This window comes from Crinia signifera, chromosome 1 (assembly GCF_055691185.1).
Source record: "Crinia signifera chromosome 1, ASM5569118v1, whole genome shotgun sequence".
Taxonomy (NCBI): domain Eukaryota; kingdom Metazoa; phylum Chordata; class Amphibia; order Anura; family Myobatrachidae; genus Crinia; species Crinia signifera.
The window spans coordinates 286,786,451-286,806,276 of NC_139217.1; the positions used below are offsets into that span (position 1 = coordinate 286,786,451).

Below are 19,826 nucleotides of genomic sequence, written 5' to 3' on the forward strand. Positions count from 1 at the left end.
TAAAATCAGCTAACTATATGGTCCTTCCTCTTTTGTGGTCACATCTTACGCTACGGAACATACGTAGCGTAACCTGCACCACCATGGGTCCACGCCACCCTCCTGTGCCCATGCCACCCTCTTAACGAAAACACCAAGGGGCAGATTTATTAAGCTTGAAGAGATAAACGAGATAAAGCGGAGAAAAGGTAAAAGGAGATAAAGCACCAGCCAATCAACTGTGTTTGAAAAAGACAGTTGGGAGTTGATTGGCTGGTGCTTTATCTCCTTTTACCTTTTATCTCCAGTTTATCTCTTCTCCAAGCTTAATAAATATGCCCCCAAGCCCATAGAGCCCGAAGCATGGCGAGCAAAGCAAGCCCGTGAGGGGGCGACGATGCTATTCTGAAAGTGGCCATAAAGTAACTTGCGTAAGCTGTGGCCGCAAAGATGAGGAAGTACTATTATTTTTATTACAATCATGATATAGTTTCTGTTCATTCATAATATTTAACTCATATGGTCCATAAAAATCTTTCATATAAACAAAATTATCCCAATTCATAGCAAAACTATCTTTGCTCACTAGCTAATTATAATCTATATGTGTAACTACAGTATACTACTATATAATAGGTAACATCTTTCTGTCCATACTGGATAGATAAGCCACCCAGTGATTTTCTATTAGTACATTTGGTCTATAGATTGTAAGCTTGCAGCAGGGCCCTCTAACCTCCAAGTCTGACTGTTGTTACCCAGTTTGTTTTATCACTGTCTACTATTGTAAAGCACAACGGAATCTGCTGCGCTATGTAAGAAACTGTAAACAAACAAATAAATAATAAGTAAATATACCTACATCTATTTCTGACGGGATGCAGTTAAGATCCCGGCGGTCGGGATCCCGGCGTTCAGAATCCCGACGCCGGAATCCCGACCGCCGAAATGCCGACACTTTCTCCCTCCTGGGGTGTCCACGACACCCCTGGAGGGAGAATAAATTAGTGTGCCGAGCGTAGCGAGGCACCGGGCCCGCTGCGTGGCGAGCGCAGCGAGCCCGCAAGGGGGGGCGATCCACGTCCCCCCCTTGTCGGCATTTCGGCTGTCGGGATTCCGGCGTCGGGATTCTGAACGCCGGGATCCCGACCGCCGGGATTCGATACTGAATCCATTTCTGACATGCTTTTCACAGGGGTCGGGCTTCAATGTGATGACAAGTTTGAGGCGGGGGAGAGCTGCACCAGCACACTAGGGATGGCCATCGTGCAGACGCCATCGATGGTGATTCTGCATCCAGCCATTGTTAGTGGCAAACAATTTGATGGATAACCATCATAGTTTTAGCTATTGATGGTCATCCATTATACTTGACTGAATGGCCCCTGGGCCAATCAGAACTCAGGGGTGGGACTCCGGGTGCCTGGGGCGGAGCCAAGCTCCGTGTCCCGGCACTTTGAAAAAGAAAAAGGAAACATCGGTTCTCCTTTGCCATCGATGTAGGGAAACCATCTGGTTCTCCCACATCGATAGCAAAAGTATTCGACATCGGCCATAAACCATCGATGATTTCAAATCATCGAAGGTCGATGGCCTTATCTACAGCACACCAAAAACTGGTGTGTGTGAAAGGCCCCCAGAAGCCGTCTTTTTCAGTCGATAGATTCGACTGCTACCCGGCGGCCAGCCCGTGTGAAAGGACCCGTAAGCTGTAACTTTGATTTAGATGTCTGGTACTGCTTTTTCCCATTTTGCCATAAAGCTGAAATAGCCCTAAAGCTGTATACACATGGGGGCGATATATTGCTCAGTGTGTGAATTGCTGGGAAGGCAAGGTTTATCAGGCACTTGTTAGGAAATAAAGAAAATTTGACAAAAACAGAAAAGATGGAGACTTAGCTGTAGGGATTGGTAACGTTGGGAGAGATAAGGCATGAAGTTTGGAATCAATAAGTGGGATGGTTAAGAGAGAGTGGTGAAAGATAAGGGATGAATAGAAAGGACAAATGAAATAAAAATAAATAAAATAAAAATTAAATGAACAAAATAATTAATGTGGCATGTTTACAATTCTTCCTTCCTTTGTAGGAATAAGTGTGCAAGGTATCAGTCCAGAGATGCTATCTCACCCTATCTAGTCCTACCTGGAGTCTGTATTAATAGATTCTCCAAGCAGCAGTCTTGCGCTTTGCGTGCCGGGCTTCTGTCGGAATCTTGGTAACGGCGAGTTGCGGATCTCGGCAGTGGCTGTTTCTTTTGCTACCTTCCTAGGTTCCCATACCTCCTGCGACCAGCGGTCATAAGGGGGCTAAAAATGGGAGCGCGCACCCGGCAATTTATAGCTGGTGCACACTCCAATCGTGGGCAATTGCCAGCGATTATAGCCTGTGTGTATGCACCTTAACACTCTTCATCAGGATTTATTAACACTGAATTCTTGGAATAGGACCAGGAGTCCTTCTGTGCATGCATCTATCATACCTCTCAACATGACCCATTCCAAGAGGGACACAATTCTCTGTTCATGGATTTTCCTCTTAATTTATGATTGTCATCACCTATTTTAAACAGGTTAATACCTCTTTCAGACATACTACCCAGGATTTTAGACCCGGTTCAAACCCGGGTTTTTAAAAATCCCGGGTCCATTGCAGGTGCACAGAACCCGGGATTTTAGAGTCCCGGGTAGAGCCTTTCAGACATACCCTAGTCCCGGGATTATGCGCATGCACGTGAAAAATCCCGGGATTTTGCCATATGTCTGAAAGGGGTATAATTGATAAAGGTATTTTAACCCCTTCCCGACATATGACGTACATTTACGTCATATGTCGGTTGAGGGGGAATCAAGCCAGCTCACGGAGTGAGCTGGCTTGAAAGAGAGCAGGTAATGGCTGTATATTACAGCCAGGTCCCTGCTCTCACGGCCACGAGCGGCGAGTTCGCCGATCGTGGCCGTTTAACCCTTTAAGCACCGCGGGCAAAGCGACCGCAGTGCTTAAATAGCTGATCGGAGGGGGGGCGCCCCCCTCCGGCGCCGATCGGGGCCCCCCGCAGCGAGATCGGAGGGTGCCGATCGGTTGCCATGGTAGCCAGGGGTCTAATGTAGACCCCTGTGCTGGCCGTGTATGCATACCTATTACATCCTGCCTCAGGCAGGATGTAATAGGAAGTGCATAAAATCACTACGTTCAGCCATAGAGCTCTATGGCTGAACCTAGTACAGGCGATCGCGCCCCCTAGTGGTCAAGTACACTAGGGGGCCTTGTAGTAAAAGTAAAAAAAAAAAAAAAATAAAGTAAAAAAAAAAAAAAAAAAAAATATTAAAAGTTCAAATCACCCCCCTTTCCCCATTTCACAAATAAAAATAAATAAAAAATAAAAAAAATAAACATATTTGGTATCGCCGCGTTCCTAAAAGTCCGATCTATTAAAATATAACATTAGTTATCCCGCACGGTTAAAGGCGTAAACGGAAAATAATTCCAAACGCCAAAACTATGTTTTTTGGTCGCATCGCGTACCCAAAAAAAAATAACTAAAAGAGATCAGAAAGTCGCCCATATCCCATAATTAAATTAATTAAAAAGTACACTTCAGCCCGCAAAAAATGAGCCCTCACCCAGGTCCGTAGGTGGAAAAATAAAAAAGTTATAAGCCGCAGAACATGGCGACGCAACGCAAATTAGAAAAACCGTAAAAGTTGCGATTTTTTTTTTAGTGGTAAAACATAACGAAAACTATATAAGTTTGGTATCACCAGAATCGTAACGACCCATAGAATAAAGATAACCCATCATTTTAAACGAACTATGAACTCCAAAAAAACCGTAACCAGCGCAAAATTGTGGAATGGCGTTTTTTTTTTTTTTTACCCCACATTGAATTATTTCCTGATTCCCCAGAATATTATACGGTATAGTAAATGGTACCATTACAAAGTACAACTTGTCCCGCAAAAAAAAAGCCCTCATGTGTCTATGGGTTGGGATCATTTGGTCTATTGCATTATGGTAGAAAGTCATTAGGTCAAATCCATTAGGTCGACATGCTAAAAGGTCGACATGATTATAGGTCGACATGGGAAAAGGTCGACATGATTCTAGGTCGAAAGGTCATTAGTTCGACAGGTCATTAGTTCGACAAGGTCATTAGTTCGACATTGTCTATGTCGACATTCACAAGGTCGACATGGGGTTTTTCACTGTTTTTTTACCTGAATGTCAACACAGTCGACATGGACACAGTTTAAAGTGCACTGCATTCCCTCGCATCGCTCGCTGCGCTCGCAATGCGTCGGGCACGGTGCCTCGCTACGCTCGGCACACTATTTTATTCTCCCACCACGCCCTAGTGGATGGTAGGGCATGAAATACCGCCTGTCGGCACATGTTGGCTCAAAAAACAGTGAAAAACTCCATGTCGACCTTGTGAATGTCGACATAGACAATGTCGAACTAATGACCTTGTCGAACTAATGACCTGTCGAACTAATGACCTTTCGAACTAGAATCATGTCGACCTTTTCCCATGTCGACCTAGAGTCATGTCGACCTTTTAGCATGTCGACCTAATGGATTCGACCTAATGACTTTCGACCATAATGCAGTAGACCAAATGACCGCATCCCGTGTCTATATAGCCGGAAAATTAAAAAAGTTACGCTTATTTGAACGCAAGGAGGAAAAAAAAAAAAAAATTAGCATAAAAGGCAATGTCGGGAAGGGGTTAACACAGGACTTAATGTATTTAATCATACATTAATAGGTAAGTCCAGGAATAGAGCTTTTTATCCCTCCTGGAGAGTGTCCTGTTGGGAGGTATGATCTAGTGTTGCTTTTGCTGGGGGAGTGCTGGGTGATATCAAATAGAAAAAGGGGAAGGAGCAAGAGAGAGGAAATGGTGCGGGCAAGAGAGGGGGTTTCAGGGAGAGAAAGAGGTTAGAGACAGAGTGAGAAAAAGTGTCAAGAGACAGTGCCAGGTAGGGAGAGGAGGGAAGAAAGAGGTGGGGAAAAGAGATAGAGGAGAAAGAGACTAGGGGCCGAGAGAGATAAAGAGGTGATATGTGGGAGTGAATGTTGAGAGAAAGAGAGGGAGCAGGTGAAAGAGCAGGGGAGAGAGAAAAAAAAGACAGAAGGGGGCTGAGGTGACAGTGTGAGGTAACGGGTGAAAGGTGGTGAGTCAAGATGGTGATGGTGGCTGAGGCGGGGAGTCTTGTTCTTACTGGCATCAGCGTGCTCCTTGGCCACTGAGCTTTCCAGCCACCGGGCTTTGCTGCTCAACAGCTGCCTGGTTTTATTGCTTCACGGCCGCGATCTCTCCTACTCTTCGGCCATGCTGCAGCAGAGCGCATCGCCGGCGACCCACTCATTTTAGAAAATGGAGTCCCCACCCCAATTCAGGGTAAAATAAATGCTATAGTGCGTATAATAGGATCGGCCGCATACAGCCCGAAGATAAGAATGGAGAATACAGCAAATTTAAGAAGCTGCTGTATTCTCCAGATTTGTATTTTCTGATGTCGTAGCCATTCGTATTTGGAAGCTATATTAACGGCCGCCAAATACGTACGATGCGGCAGCATTTCACGGATCAGTCAGATCCGTGCAATGCTGCCCTGTGCAAAAACAATATATATTAATAAACCAGCGCAGGGTTTCCCTCCTGGCTATAACCAGCCCCAGGCTCATTGAACCTGTCCTGGTTTTAGAAATGATGGGGGACAAAAAAGTGGGGTCATGGACCGGTCCTGTTTCCCAAAATACAGGGGACAAAATGGGGATCCCCCTTATTTTGACAACCAGGAACGGTTTAAACCAGGGCTGGGCAACACCGGCCCTCCAGATGTTGATGAACTACACATCCCAGGATGCTTTGCATTAGTTTTGCTATGTGGCAAAATGCTGAAACTGATGCAAGGCATGCTGGGATGTGTAGTTCATCAACATCTGGAGGGCCGGTGTTGCCCAGCCCTGGTTTAAACAGTCAGCAGGCTGATGCCAACATCCGGGGAAAACTTTTTATACAATTTCCCCTGGCCAAAGCATTAACCTGTGACTAGTCAGCCCGGGCTAGGACCCTGTGGGCAGAGGCGTAGCTACCGTAAGGCAGCCACCACGGCTGCTTTGGGGAGCAAGCGCCAGCGGGGCGCCCCCGGGCCCGGGCACTCTGGTCAGACCCCGACCCCCCCTTACCCCTCCGCATGCCGCCGCCACCGCATTCAGTCCGGCACCGCAGATAGCCTCCGGGCTCTGTCTCCTGCAGTAATGAAAAATTACACGACAAAATGGCTGCCCCCTAATAGCAGACAGTTTTGAAGGATGCTATAGGAGGCCGCCGCCTCCTCTAACATCCCTAAAAAAACTGTATGCTGTACGGGGGCAGCCATTTTGTCGTGTCATTTTTCATTACTGCAGGAGACGGATCCCGGAGGCTATCTGCGGTGCCGGACTGAATGCGGGGCCGGCGGCATGCGGAGGGGTAAGGTAATTTTTTGGTGGGGGTCGCCACAATATTAGTTACGCCTCTGCCTGGTGGAGTGGGGACCCCCCAATAAAGAGTTCCCCCCCTTCAGGCTACCCCCTGCCTGGGCTAAAGCCTGGGACTGTCCCTGGGCGGTGGGCACCGGGCTGATTTTTTTTGTAAAATTAGATGAACAAACTATTGGGTTAAGCTGTAGATCTCCCAGCAAGCCTCCCCCATATGCAGGGACTTGGGGGAGCAAAAGTCCCAGCATGCAGGGCATTAAAGGGCCTGCTGGCACTTGTAGTTCTACAACTTAACCAATAACACACAGACACCTTAGAAAAATAAAACTAATACATACTACAATCACTCATACATACTTACCTATAGGTTCCAACGTAGGCCCGTCCTCTTCTCCAATGGGTATCTGTGGAAGGAAATTATACTCACCAACCAATCGGCATAGATTGTGTCCTCTTCGTTCCATGTAGGCATCCATGGGTTATAAAAAACAAAGTGCTGTTCCGAAACCATTACAAACTGGAACTGTCCCTATAGCATTACGAACCACCAAAGTGGGGAATTTGCCGGGGATGTCAGACACGACAATCAGCCGCGGGCTCCGGGGGAACCATAGAAACCCATGTTAAACTTTAACCTGGGCGTCTATGGGCAGTTTCCATCATAGATGTCCATGTTAAATATTTTGAAAAGGCCGTTCTGCGAGCAGTGATATGGGTGAAAAGGAGATTGGTGTCTGTCCCCAAGTACTTGGCAAATTGTTGGAGCAACCCTGCAATTGGACGTCTATCCCCCCCAAAGCCTGTGAAGCCCTACAGCTGACATTCCAACTTCCCTCCACTTGGGATGCCTTGACTTTGGCTTCAGGAAGATTACACAATTATACCCCTTTTCCACTAGAACAAATATCCCGGTAATCTCCGCGGGAACACGCTTCTACCCGGGTTTTTCTGCTAGTGGAAATGCTCCCTGTCAAATAACCCGGTTTGGATTCCCCGGCAATCCTACCCAGGTCATGATCAGGGTAGCACCCGGTTAGCACCCGGATTCAAGGGTAGTGGAAACGCTCCCTAACCGGGTTATTTGACTGAGCATGTTAAAATGTTAAAATCTTCACTGATTGGTGCTGCTGGGGCGCTGGTGAGTGATGTCATCACTCAGAGCCCCGCAGACTGCGCACATAGCATGGAGGATAGCGTTCTGTGCACATGTGGTGCATGTCTGTCCTGCTGACTTTCCCCTGCTGTATCAGAGGCTGCTCCAGCAGCCACCTTCCACTTTGCTGCCAGCACCACAGGCTGCCCCAGCAGACACTGCTATTCATTCCGCAGCACAACATCATTATGGCTGCCAGCAATTGGTCTGATCCTGAAGTGAAGGAGCTGCTGCTCATTAGGGCAGAGGAGGAAATCAAGCGCCAGGTGACTGGTACCGTAAAAGACGCAATTATGTACAGAAATATTGCCCAGATGCTGGAGTGTAGGGGGATACACCGCTCTCACCAGCAAGTGCTTAACAAATTAAAAGCACTAAAGAGGCAGTTCACCAAGTTCTCCGACCAGAACAGGAAAAAAAGCGGTGCCGCACGTGTCGAGTGGGTCCATTACGATCTATGCTGCAGGGCATTTGGCAGCACAGCTCTGACTAATCCTGTGGCACTGTCATCCTCGTTGGCCAGCCAGATGGAGAGTAGCCAAGAGCTACCAATGGAGAGTAGCCAGGAGCCACCTGACACACAGTCCACCATGGCAATGTCACCGTGCTGCCCAACTTCTCCGCTCCTGATTTCGGAAGATGGCGATGAAGAGTGCAGTCTACTCGATAGGTCTGTTTTGTCTGACACCGCACAGTCCATGGCGGAGGAGGGGTCCGAAACAACAACGGTGCAGGCGACTCAACAACAAACACCAAAACTGCGTTCAAGTAAAAAAAAAAAAAAAAAACATTTATCCCAGTAATCAATGGATGGTATATTTATTAATTTATTTATTAACAGTTTCTTATATAGCGCAGCATATTCCGTTGCGCTTTATGTTGCAGAGTGCCGCAAGTGTGCAGGTGGGATAGGGCCGCAAGCACAGGTCTGCAAACACCTCTGCTATTTTATGTTTATAGTGTTTTTTTGTTTATCCCACTTGCAGTTTACAACGTGCCGCCAAAGAAGAAAAAAACAAACCGTTCCGATCAAGCAGCGAGAGCTTTCTCTTCAATAGTAATGGAACAACTGCGGGAAATGGACTCCGACATGCAGGCCAATGAGGATGCTCGTATGGAGAAGTTTTTAGCAAATGAAAGACAGATGCAGCACTCTTTCTTGGATCAATTAAAGGACATGCAGGACAGACAATTGTCCTTCTTGGAACGGATACTTAATCGTGGGTATACGCCACCTCCTTATTATCCACAGTATCCGCCACATGCTCCACAGGCCCCAGCATACCCAGCACACCATGAGTGTGCATATGGCCAATACAGTAGAGGGACAACTCCTTCCGCCCCTAGCACTTCCTGTGAGCAACAGTCAAACCAAGAGCCTCTACCATATAGAGGCCCCAGTAGCCACGCCCCCAGCACAGCAACTAGCTACCGCCCCACCACTGGTGCTAGCCCAACACTTCCACTAGCTATGCCTCCAGCACTGCTACCAGTGCCCCACTAAACCCGGAGTATAGTGAGGCAAACACCACTAGCCGTGACAACACTTCTACTACACTGCTGCCAAACCTAGTCTCCCCTGAATTTACGGTATATCATAATTTGTCATAAGAAATACTTGTTTTTTTTCTTTGAAATTCTTTATTGCATTATTGCAGTAAGAATGTTGAATACATTTATTGCATTCAGTCGCCTTGTGGGCACAGTTTGGTTAAACCCTACACCTTGCACTTTTTTCAATTTTATGGGCACTTGTTTTTTAACATGTTTATGTGCACTTTTTTCATTTTTATGAATGCCAAAGGCTCAGGTGTACGGCAAACATTTTACCTGAACATGTCTTTTCTTGTAAATAGGTTTTTTGGTAAGGAATAAGGCGCTACATCAGATTCCTTACCAAAAAAACTATTTGCATTGCTTCTATTGGGGCAAAGAAGGAATAGCCCTCATACTGTAACACCAGAAAGAAGCGCCCAGGACTCTGTTTGTTACCCTTTTTTGCATGTCTTTTCTTGTGTTGTGTAAAGGAACTTTTGAAAGTTCCAAAGATTTAATATTTGCCAGTAAAATAAAAAAAAAGTTATTTTAAAATAAATGAGTGTGGTCTCTTCTTCTAATATGGTAATATTTTTAATGGTGGCCCTTTTGGTGTAATGGTGGCCCTATTTTGTGACCTCCTATGATAAAGCCCTTTAAAAAGGCTTTTTCCTTATTTCCTTATCCCTTAATCTATAGGGGAAAAAAGGCTTAAGTGTAAAAGGGGATGATCAGGCAATTTACCGGGTAGCACTGAAGTAGAAATGTGTGTCCAACCCGTGTCCGAACCGGGTACAATTTACCGGGTCCGACACAGGTTGCTAGTGGAAAAGGGGTATTATACCCCTTATCCACTAGCAACCTGGGTCAGACCCATTAAATTGTACCCAGTTCAAAGACGGTTTGGATATGGGTAAAATACATATTTCCACTGCAGTGCTACCCGGTAACCACCATTTAAACAAAAGATTACCATAATAAAGAAGAGACCACACTAATTTCTGTGAAAAAAAACATTGTTTTTTTTTGGTACTTGTTTTCTAGCACGGCGCCCACTACGTTAATTGCGTAGAGGGCTATTCTGCGTTAAAAAATTGCATCGCATGCCATTTTAATGGCATGCGATGCGATTTTTTTTTAGTTCATTTATTCACTGCTTTTATGTCCCCAGGCCATCGCATCGCACCTCCCGAAAATCGCATGCAATCGCATGCGATGCGATTTTGTAGTTAATTTATTCACTGCTCTTATAGAGCTCTTAGTTATGCCGCCATAACCGCCCATGCAATGCCATGCGATTTCCCTATGGTGCCGTACGTGCTTGGGCGCCGTGCTTGGAAACAAGTACCTTTTTTTTATTTACTCTATTTTATTTTAGTGGCTTGGCAACGGGGAACAGACTGCAATCAGCTAAACTGTGCTGACACGAAGGTACACATTTGTAAATCTCCAGGAATTGATGAAGAGTGAGGTGGCAACCCTAGGGAGTCTCCTGCAGAATGCAGGAGGGTAGGCAACTACAGCATGATGGGGGATTTCTATAAAGTGGTTATTTTTAGCAGCGGCTGCTGCCCCTGGGCTGCATCACAGACAAAACACTGCAGAGGAAGCAAGACAGCACATATAAACATACATGTAAAGTTGTATGTACCCGGAAATTAGCAGCTGCAGCATGTACACAGGCAAACTAAAACAGGGTAGTGTCTCTAGATCCCCTTCAGTTTTGACAATTTTGCTATCATGCACTGGGTCACACGTATACCTGGAGGGTAAAACAGTGCTCACTCAGCAGCATGATTATCTTCGATAAGCCCGCCCCCAAATTTCCATTGTCTACTTTCGCATACGCAAATCATATGCATTTTTTTTCTGTCGAATTCTTTTGATGCGATGGTACTGTTACCAGCGCATCAAACGACTCGATGCTGGCGTACGCCGCCATTCGATGGTGGGCTAAGGCTTGCGCTGTCCGTCACTAAACCAGGTCACATGACTGCATGCCGTCAAGGTCCCCCCCCCCTCCCAAATATACTTGTTATACCCGCATCTCACGAGAGTTCTGGAAGCGCCTCCCCTCGGCTGCTGCGCACATGATATGGTGAAAGGACGCACGTGACTGGGGTTGCTAGGAGACAGAGAAACTGCAGGAGGAAGCGTCAGCTTGAGGCTGGTAGGTGAGAGGATGTACGATCGTCGTACTGTCATCCGCTGCACATACACCTATGCTAGTACTCATACATGTTTGCTATGTCATTCGTGTGTACGTGTCATGTTCTACAGCAGGAGACACGGCTACTGATGTGTGAGTGCGGGCCGGCCCACGAATGATAGCACTAGTGATCTTTTACTGTCAGGGCATCACCTGCTCTATGCAATGCTGAAGTTCATAAAGCCCCGTACACACGGTGCAGATATATTGCTCAGCAATATATTGCTAGCAATATATTGCTGAGCAATATATTGCTCAGTTTCTCCTTTTCATCAGCGACCAGATATGGTCACTGATGAAAAAGAAACTGCCAGGGGGAGCCCGGCAGTGGTAATCAGCTGGTCGCAGGAGCATGTTCCTGCGACCAGCGATCACTACAGGGGTAAAAACGGGAGCGCACATCTGGAGATATATCGCTGGTGCACACTCCCATCGCGGGCTATATGGTCGCTTAGCGACCATATTGCCCGCGATATTACACAAAATCGCCCCGTGTGTACGCACCTTTAGACTGTCACGCAGGGCCAGTGACTATTTAGTGCTAGCTATAAGTGGAAAAGAAGAACAAGTAGCAGATGCCCAGTTGCTCCACTGTTATGAAGAAATGAACAGACTATAAATCACTTGTTAAGGTGCGCACACACAGGGGCGATTTTGTACAATATCGCAGGAAATATGGTCGCTAAGCGACCATATTGCCCCCGATGGGAGTGTGCACCGGCGATATATCGCCGGGTGCACGCTCCCGTTTTTACCCCTGTAGTGATCGCTGGTCGCAGGAACATGCTCCTGCGACCAGCTGATTACCACTGCCGGGCTCCCCCCGGCAGTTTCATTTTCATCAGCGACCATCTCTGGTCGCTGATGAAAAGGAGAAACTGAGCAATATATTGCTCAGCCATATATGGCTGAGCAATATATCTCCCCCGTGTGTACGGGGCTTTAGAGCTCATTATTCCTACTTATGTGTTATGTGTTTGTGCTGTGATTCAATTAATTAAGTTTAATACCCCTCCTTCCCCAGAATTTATAGTAGGTATGGCGAGCAACCAGAGACCCCCATCATCCCGCCCCATCTCAAGAGGAGTCATCGGTTCTATTCAAAACCGACCTCCAAGTGGAATTCGTGGACCGCCCACAGCAGGCAGGCTTTCCTCTGCAGTAAGTGTCCACTATAGCGCACCATACTATTTGTTTGCTGTGTCTCATCACATTGATGCAACCTGAAATATTGTTTGAAAAAAATAATAAAGAATGGTCAGATTATTTTATTGGTTTCTATTCCTGTGTATATTTACACCTATATATCTCTAAAAATGAAGGAAATATCACATGCATCCTAAACTTTTTCCAATCCTCTCTTAAGGCCCGTACATACGGGGCGACGAGTGCCCCTTGCTGAGTGGTATGCTTAAGCACAAAATCGCTCAGCACAAATCTCTGACACACATGGGATTCACCAGTGATGTGTGCTCAGCAATCTCTGCAGACCAGTGTTTTCTTGTGAGGACACTAGCAAGCTGTCTAGATTTTAAATGCATGCAGTCAAGATCTAGTGAGGGCAATAGCAACGTATGGGCCTGCTCAGTGCCCTTGCTGGGGGCGATGTGTGCTTAATTTCTAAGCGATCAGGTCAGATTGCTTAGAAATAGCCCTGAAATTGCCCTGTGTTTTTCAGCCTTTAGTATAAGACTCTTCCCCCCCAAAAAAAATCTCTTTTCCTCCATTTAAGAGAAACCATAGCCTATGTTTCGCTACTTTTTGAAGGAAAAGACAAGCTTAACCAAATTAAACTAACAGGCAAAACTGGAATTGCAGCTAAATGTTGTGTTACATAAATTATTTGCAATTATTTTTCTGAAATCTACTGTACATAGAGCAATTTTTTAAATGGTTATTCTACCTTTTATGAACATGTAATGAATTAGTTGGTACTTGTTTAGTTTCATGGCGGCGGCTCTACGCTACGCTGACAACGTAGCTTAGGCTATGTTGTCAGCGTAGCAGGCACCGCCGTGAAACTACACTGGGACCAAGGTGGTGGGTGGCAGAGGGAGCAGGGTGGGTTTTATACTTACCGATCCCCACGGGCGACGGTCACGGGTGACAGGCCGCAGCTCCCTCCTCCTTCAGTCCCCCTCCTACGGCAGTCACTCCCCGGCGCCAGCAATGTACGTAATTCAGTGCATTGCCACTGGGGGAGCATCACATGGTTTCCCTGCTCTCCCAGCGGCACTACGCTAATTGCGTACATTGTACGCTGGCAGTGCCGGAGGAGGGGGACTGATCGATGGTGCCGGGGAGGGACTGCCGGAGGAGGGGGCACCCATCGATGGATCGCAGAGACCCAGCGGACGCGGTGCCCGGGCCGAAGTAGGGTAAGTATAATGGACAACACACACACATTTCCCCCACTATCCACGTCATATCGCCACTATCCACGTCATACCCCCAGTATCCACGTCGGCGTGGAGTTGATTTTATAAAGTGGCAAGCCACCAAGCCCGAAGCGTGGCGAGCGGATGCGTATCCGCGTTCCCTCGCGGGGCTCGCTGCGCTCACCACACTTTATAAAATCAACTCCACGCTGACGTGGATAGTGGAGATATTAACCATTGTTTAGTTTCAGGGCTACAAAAGCAGTTACGTAGTTTTCGTAGGCAGCATAGTGCTTGAAACTAAACAAGTACCAATTAGTTTGCACAAACCCTTGTGCATCGCTTACATATCCCTCATTGTACAAAAGATTGACTTTGTTTTTTTAGGTTCTTGAATGTAAAACCTGATTTCTTTTACACCGTGAAAGAGTAACAATATTGAGAGTGATAATTAGATTGTTGCATCTTCCTTTATAGCCTACACTACAATACTAAAATAATAGTTATTGCCCAGCACAGGTGTGGATAAAAAACGTTGACATTCTGCATGTCCGCATAGTCTCAATGTTGAAATTTTAGACCCAGCATGAACATTATGTCAAACTTGTGGCTGACGAAAGTCATCAAGTTGACATGGAGTTCTTAGCTGCTTCGAGTCCTAACTATAACTAGTGGTCTCTGAATATATTATCCATGTCAACATTCTCTGCTACACTGTGTACCAGAGACACTAGGCTGCTACCAGTTCCTGTCCGGTTAATGTTGCAGATCAAGCACAGCAAATTTCAAGTGAAGAGAAGCCATGACAGCTTGCATTAGAGCACATGTTACATATATTCGTTCTCAGTCGCTCACAGACGTACAAACGTTGCACACCCCAGTTGTCAGCATGAGCTAACATTTTGGTTTTGTTGCTACCAGTTGATTTATTTATGCAAGTAAGCTACACATTTTAAATGTGAAAAATACGTTTGGCACAGCTGAGTAGTACTACACCTGACCTGGGTTACTGTATTTTATGCAACAAAATGGGCTACTGTATGTAATATTTTGTATTTCATTTCTTACAGATGCCACCTGGAACTGCTAGGCCTGGCACTGCCAGACCACAGGGTGCAGGAGGAGTGTTATCAGCCCAAATAAAAGTAGCTGACCGGCCAGTGACTCAGCAAGGTCTGAGCGGAATGAAAACTGGAATGAAAGGTAGACAAGTAATTCTATCATTGTGTATAGAATTTTTAATGCCTTGCCTCCTTGGACCGTTTAATGCTTCTCTGTAGCAGCATGCACTTTGTACCAATGTTGGGTTACCTGCTCTAACATTGTGTTTACACCATTCATTACTAAAAATTGTTACTACTGATGTAATTCAAAATGTAGAACCAACCTAAAATGATAGCAGGGAAATTCTATGTGCACCATATATGGCAGAAATATTCAATCTGGAATAGTTTCACTACATATTGTATGACTGACTGCTGGGCAGCTATTTTACAGAGGCCTGCCATCAGGTAATTGCCGCCCAGCCATAGAGAAATCCCGCCAAGCCTGCAAATTGCTGTGCAAGGCTTGAGGAAATATCGCAGCCTTGCTATTAGCAGCAAATCCATCTGCAAGCCGTTCACCATCTAGGCCCTTATTCTGATCGGTGCGGAAATTCCCGCATGCGGACGGACCGCCGATGTTGATCGTCTGCGCATGTGCAGAGGTCACTCTGCGCATGTGCAGGCGATTTCGCCGCACGGATTCTTTATACGCCGCACAGGGGGCGTAGAGGGGCGTGAGGGGCTACTTAGCCTCATTACCCTATGCATACGCCCCGCGTTTCATGGGCGTTCCCATGCAAATGCGGGGCGTATGCATGGTAATGAGGCCGTGACGCGTGGGTACGGGGCGGGCATCTGACATCGCCGGATGTCAGCTGCCCGCCCCCATACATGATTTCACACGGACAAGTGTCCGTGTGGTCTTGTGTTGCGGGACCTGGTGGAGCGTGCGGCCCTGCATTCGATGTTCGGCGACCATCGAATGCAGGGGCTGCTCCCACCATGGAGGAGGCGTATCCCCGTACAATTTCATGCGGATCGCCACATATCCGCATACGGACGGCAGGTGGCGATCCGTATGGAAGGCGGGGATTCGCCTGCACGGTTGCGGCCGCATATTCTGATCGGGCCGCACCGATCAGAATAAGGGCCCTAATGATTTTTCCACTGTGTGTAGCCCAGGACTTACTCAGCGGGTGCGATAAAGGCTGATGTCACACAACTTCCCTTCAGTCGTGTGATATCCCTGTGTTTTTTTACTGACACTCCCAGAAAACGGCGGGGTGATACCCACAAACGCCGGCGTTCAGTCAATCAACTTGAGTATGTTGAATGATTTGAAGAAAGTACGATGGCCTTTCACATGTGTACTGTGAACCGTATGCATACGCAGTCGTTCCATTATTGCCTGGCCTGCAAATTTACATCCATGTGATTGGGTCTGAATAGGTGTGAAGGTAAACTAAAGCAGCCATCTGTGGTAATTGTTTAGACAGTTAGTTCGTTTTCAGTGTATTTCTGTGGGGTAAACAAAAACACTGTGTTTTCATCAGATGGGAATCACTTGCAATCTTTTTAAAAAAAAAAACTTGCAAATCAAACAAATATAGCCTTAACCCTTTGAGTGCCAACATTTCTGTGAGAGAGATGGGCAAAATATCTGCTAAATATGGCAGCGTCACTCTCACACATAAGGTAAACATTACAGGTTTTGATGAACAAATATGTTTCTCACACCTCTTTTGACAAATTCATGTGGCACTCAAAGGGTAAAAATAAGCATGTTTATCAAAGGATGATAATATGTGTCAACCAGTATGATAAAACACCAACCAATCAGCTCCTACCTGTCATTTTTCAAACGCGGCCTGTAACATGGCAGTTGTGAGCTGATTGGCTGGCACTTATTCACTATCCATTTTATTACTTTTCAAGATTAATACATCTGGCTCCAAATCTTTTAATTGAACAGATTTACAGGTACTTCCGGCAGTTAAATGTAAAATGACATTTAAATTTCTATGACCTGGATAAGGGTGAAAATAATACAGGTAGATTCCGAACACTAATTGGTATGATATTATTTCTGTTTTATCACTTTGCATTACCAATGTGATATTGGGCCTGGTTCAGTGAAAGGTGCAGTAAGAACAACAGCTGTGTCTTTGCACGAAGCTGCTGTTTAAAAAATAGCTAATATTGCAGGAGGCATCTTGTGTTATCCACTTGCCTGGCATGGTCGTATCAGATAGGATCACACCCGGCTGGGCTTTACCTGACATGGTCGCATCTGATGCGACTGGTCAGAAACATCTACTTGGCAGCTGCAGGAATGTCATCCTGGTGGCACCTCCCACCCTGCGACTGCAGAGATTAGAAACCGCAGAGGAAATATTTAAGAAGCAGCCTCACCTTCTCTGTGGAAAATGTAGAGTCGACAATGGTCCTATCATTGGTAGTCTGATCCATAAAGTGTTTTTGAGGCCTGTACATCTGTATCGAAAGATGTAGACACTGGTCTCAGTACTTTCTGTTTACATATAGCTCTGAATCCGCCCCATAGTAACAACAAGCTGGTAGGAAGTACTGATTATCATAGCCACTAGATGTTCAATGGCAGCTATCTATCGACAGGAACCATCAGTGATAGATATCCCTGCTTGTGCTGGGGACAGGACTTGGATGGCAGGGCCAGCTAAATGAGAAAAACACATTGCTGTGCCTCTGCCTTCCATGAACCATCAGATCTTCTCCATCAATGACTGGACTATCCGTGGCAGACCATTATATGCTATGCCAAAAATATGGGTTTTTTTTTGTTTTTTTTATTATTCTATATGATGGTTTCATGTGTGTACCTGTTTAGGGCAATGACGGTTGACTTAAGTTCTTTTGATAATACATGCAAAAAAAAAAAATGGTAATTATACTGTATATTGGCTTTTATGTTTCAGGTCCACAGAGACAGATTATGGACAAATCTTACTTTCTTGGGCTCCTTCGGTATGTTAAGGACAATTTTTAATAGCATTTCTGTTTGTTTTTTTAAGTATTTGTTGAATTTTAGAATATGTTATTAAGTCTATGGATTTTGTTATCTTATTGCACCCTGGCCAACAAGGTTTTCATCAATGCATTCTCACTGTATTTGTTATGTAGTGCTCCTCTTGCTTTCTTACCCAGTGTTTTTCCTATAGTTGCTGTAATTTGGGAAACTCCTAGATGAGCATGCTATTGTGTTTGCTGCAAATCATGTATTATTGCTTAAATCTGGCAATAGACTACAGTCTTCAGTAAAAATGATTATTTATTCTATCCTTGCACTCTGGTAAACAAATACTGTCTTTCACATACAGATGTGTCTTCGTACATCTTGCCTCAATATGCCATGCAGCAAGTGGTTCCCTTTCGTGAGTGAGCTGACAGGCCCTGTGCAATTCAGTTATTGCTGGTTTCTTTTCTTTCTTTGCCAAAAAATGCATCTTCTTTGCTTTACTAAATGAATAAGAGACACTAGCAGACTTTTCTGATTAAAATTATATACAGCATGCCTATATTATGTGTGTGACTGCACCTGTATCTGCATACAAAATGCTATGTTAGTGTTTGCTAGAATGATAGCCATGAACCATGATAGCCATGGTTGCACGCACACTATAGGCATGCCGCATATAATTTTAATCAGCACACGCTGCTTTTCCTTTTGATCATTTTGCTAATAAGATGCATTTTAATGAAAAAAGTTGCACAAAATGATGCTCAGTACTACCGAGAAATTCTCCTATCCAAGTACTAACCAGGCCCAACACTGCTTGGCTGCCAAGATCAGATGAGGTTGGGCCTATCCAGGGTAGTATGGTTGGAGGTTGCTACAGCACCTGGTATTCCCATGTGGTCTCCCATCCAAGTACTAACCAGGTCCAACGCTGCTTATCTGCCAAGATCAGATCAGATTGGGCCTATTCAGTGTGGTATGGCTGTAAACCTAGATGTTTGTGGACACATCTGTATTGATCTATTTTTTTGTAATCTTATTTATTTTTATTTTTAACTTTTTTTTCCTACAACTAATCTTAGTTTGTTTCATTTTCAGGAGCAAAATCGGTGAGCTTACTTTAGAAATGACCAAACTGAAGAAGGAAATTGATACATACAACCAGGAGAACTCTGTTTATTTGTCCTATGAAAAAAGGCAAGTAATGTTTTATTATTTTAAGTGGTTACACTTCTAGGAAGTGCGACTATTGGAATATTTTGGCTTACATGAAAACAGCTCCTTCCTTCTCTGGCCAGTTTGATTACTTTATGCCTGAATAATTAATCATTTTGAATGTTGTTCTATAGTGTAACGTGCATGTAACTGTGGCTGACATGATATAGTGTGCAGAGGCTTTGGCATGTCTCACTATGACATGCTCTCCCTCCTCCTTTCTCCTCTGCATCACGTGACTGGATGACCATCTGAGAGCTTGTGTCGGTATAAGCCTGATTCTGGTTCATTTGCTAAGCAGCGGCCTTTTGCTGTTTATCGAGTGGGTGAGCGAATGCGTGCGAATGGATGTGTACGCTGACACATCCATTCGTATGTATGTATACGGAGGGAAAATCATTTGATGGTCTAAAAACCATTTAATGTTTTGTTTTTTTTCCCCATGCGAATAAAAGTCCATCTATGCTAACTTTTATTTGGCTCGGAAATGTCCCGTAACATAAAGGGCGCTGACATACTGTGACATCATCCTCGCGCCCGGTACTGGCTTCCCCACGTCTGCGTTTGCATGGGGACGCCCAGCGTTTTTGTCCTGCCCGACACGATGTCTGCAAACACCTCGGCGACTGTGCCAAAGATGTTAGCACAATGGGGCTCCACATGTGCATAATCACGCATGCGCAGTCCCCAGACCATTGGAACAGGGCCAAATTTGCTTAAATGCAGTTAAACATGAATCGCTCCCTGTGTCAGCCATAATGGTATTCTCTCTATAGTGACTTTGGAATGGAGACCTTGGTTTGTAGAAGGGTTGCATGCGTTAAAGG

At 45.4% G+C, this 19,826-nt stretch overlaps 1 protein-coding gene and 1 pseudogene across 3 annotated transcripts in view; one reads left to right on the forward strand and one right to left on the reverse strand.

Annotated features, from left to right (window-relative positions):
• The first annotated feature begins 11,189 nt into the window (after positions 1-11,189).
• Positions 11,190-19,826, forward strand: part of IFT74 (intraflagellar transport 74) — an 83,126-nt gene continuing 74,489 nt past the window's right edge. The window contains exons 1-5 of one of the 3 annotated variants that reach the window (XM_083185420.1): positions 11,190-11,326; positions 12,390-12,526; positions 14,814-14,946; positions 17,744-17,792; positions 18,883-18,981. In XM_083185420.1, the coding sequence (XP_083041546.1) occupies positions 12,404-12,526; positions 14,814-14,946; positions 17,744-17,792; positions 18,883-18,981 (404 nt within the window). In that variant the 5' untranslated portion in view covers positions 11,190-11,326; positions 12,390-12,403. Of the gene's footprint in view, positions 11,331-11,438; positions 11,459-12,389; positions 12,527-14,813; positions 14,947-17,743; positions 17,793-18,882; positions 18,982-19,826 lie in introns of those variants that run through there. The other 2 variants (XM_083185429.1, XM_083185439.1) reach the window with 2 other exon arrangements.
• On the reverse strand, positions 18,656-18,774 carry LOC146037264 (5S ribosomal RNA; annotated as a pseudogene).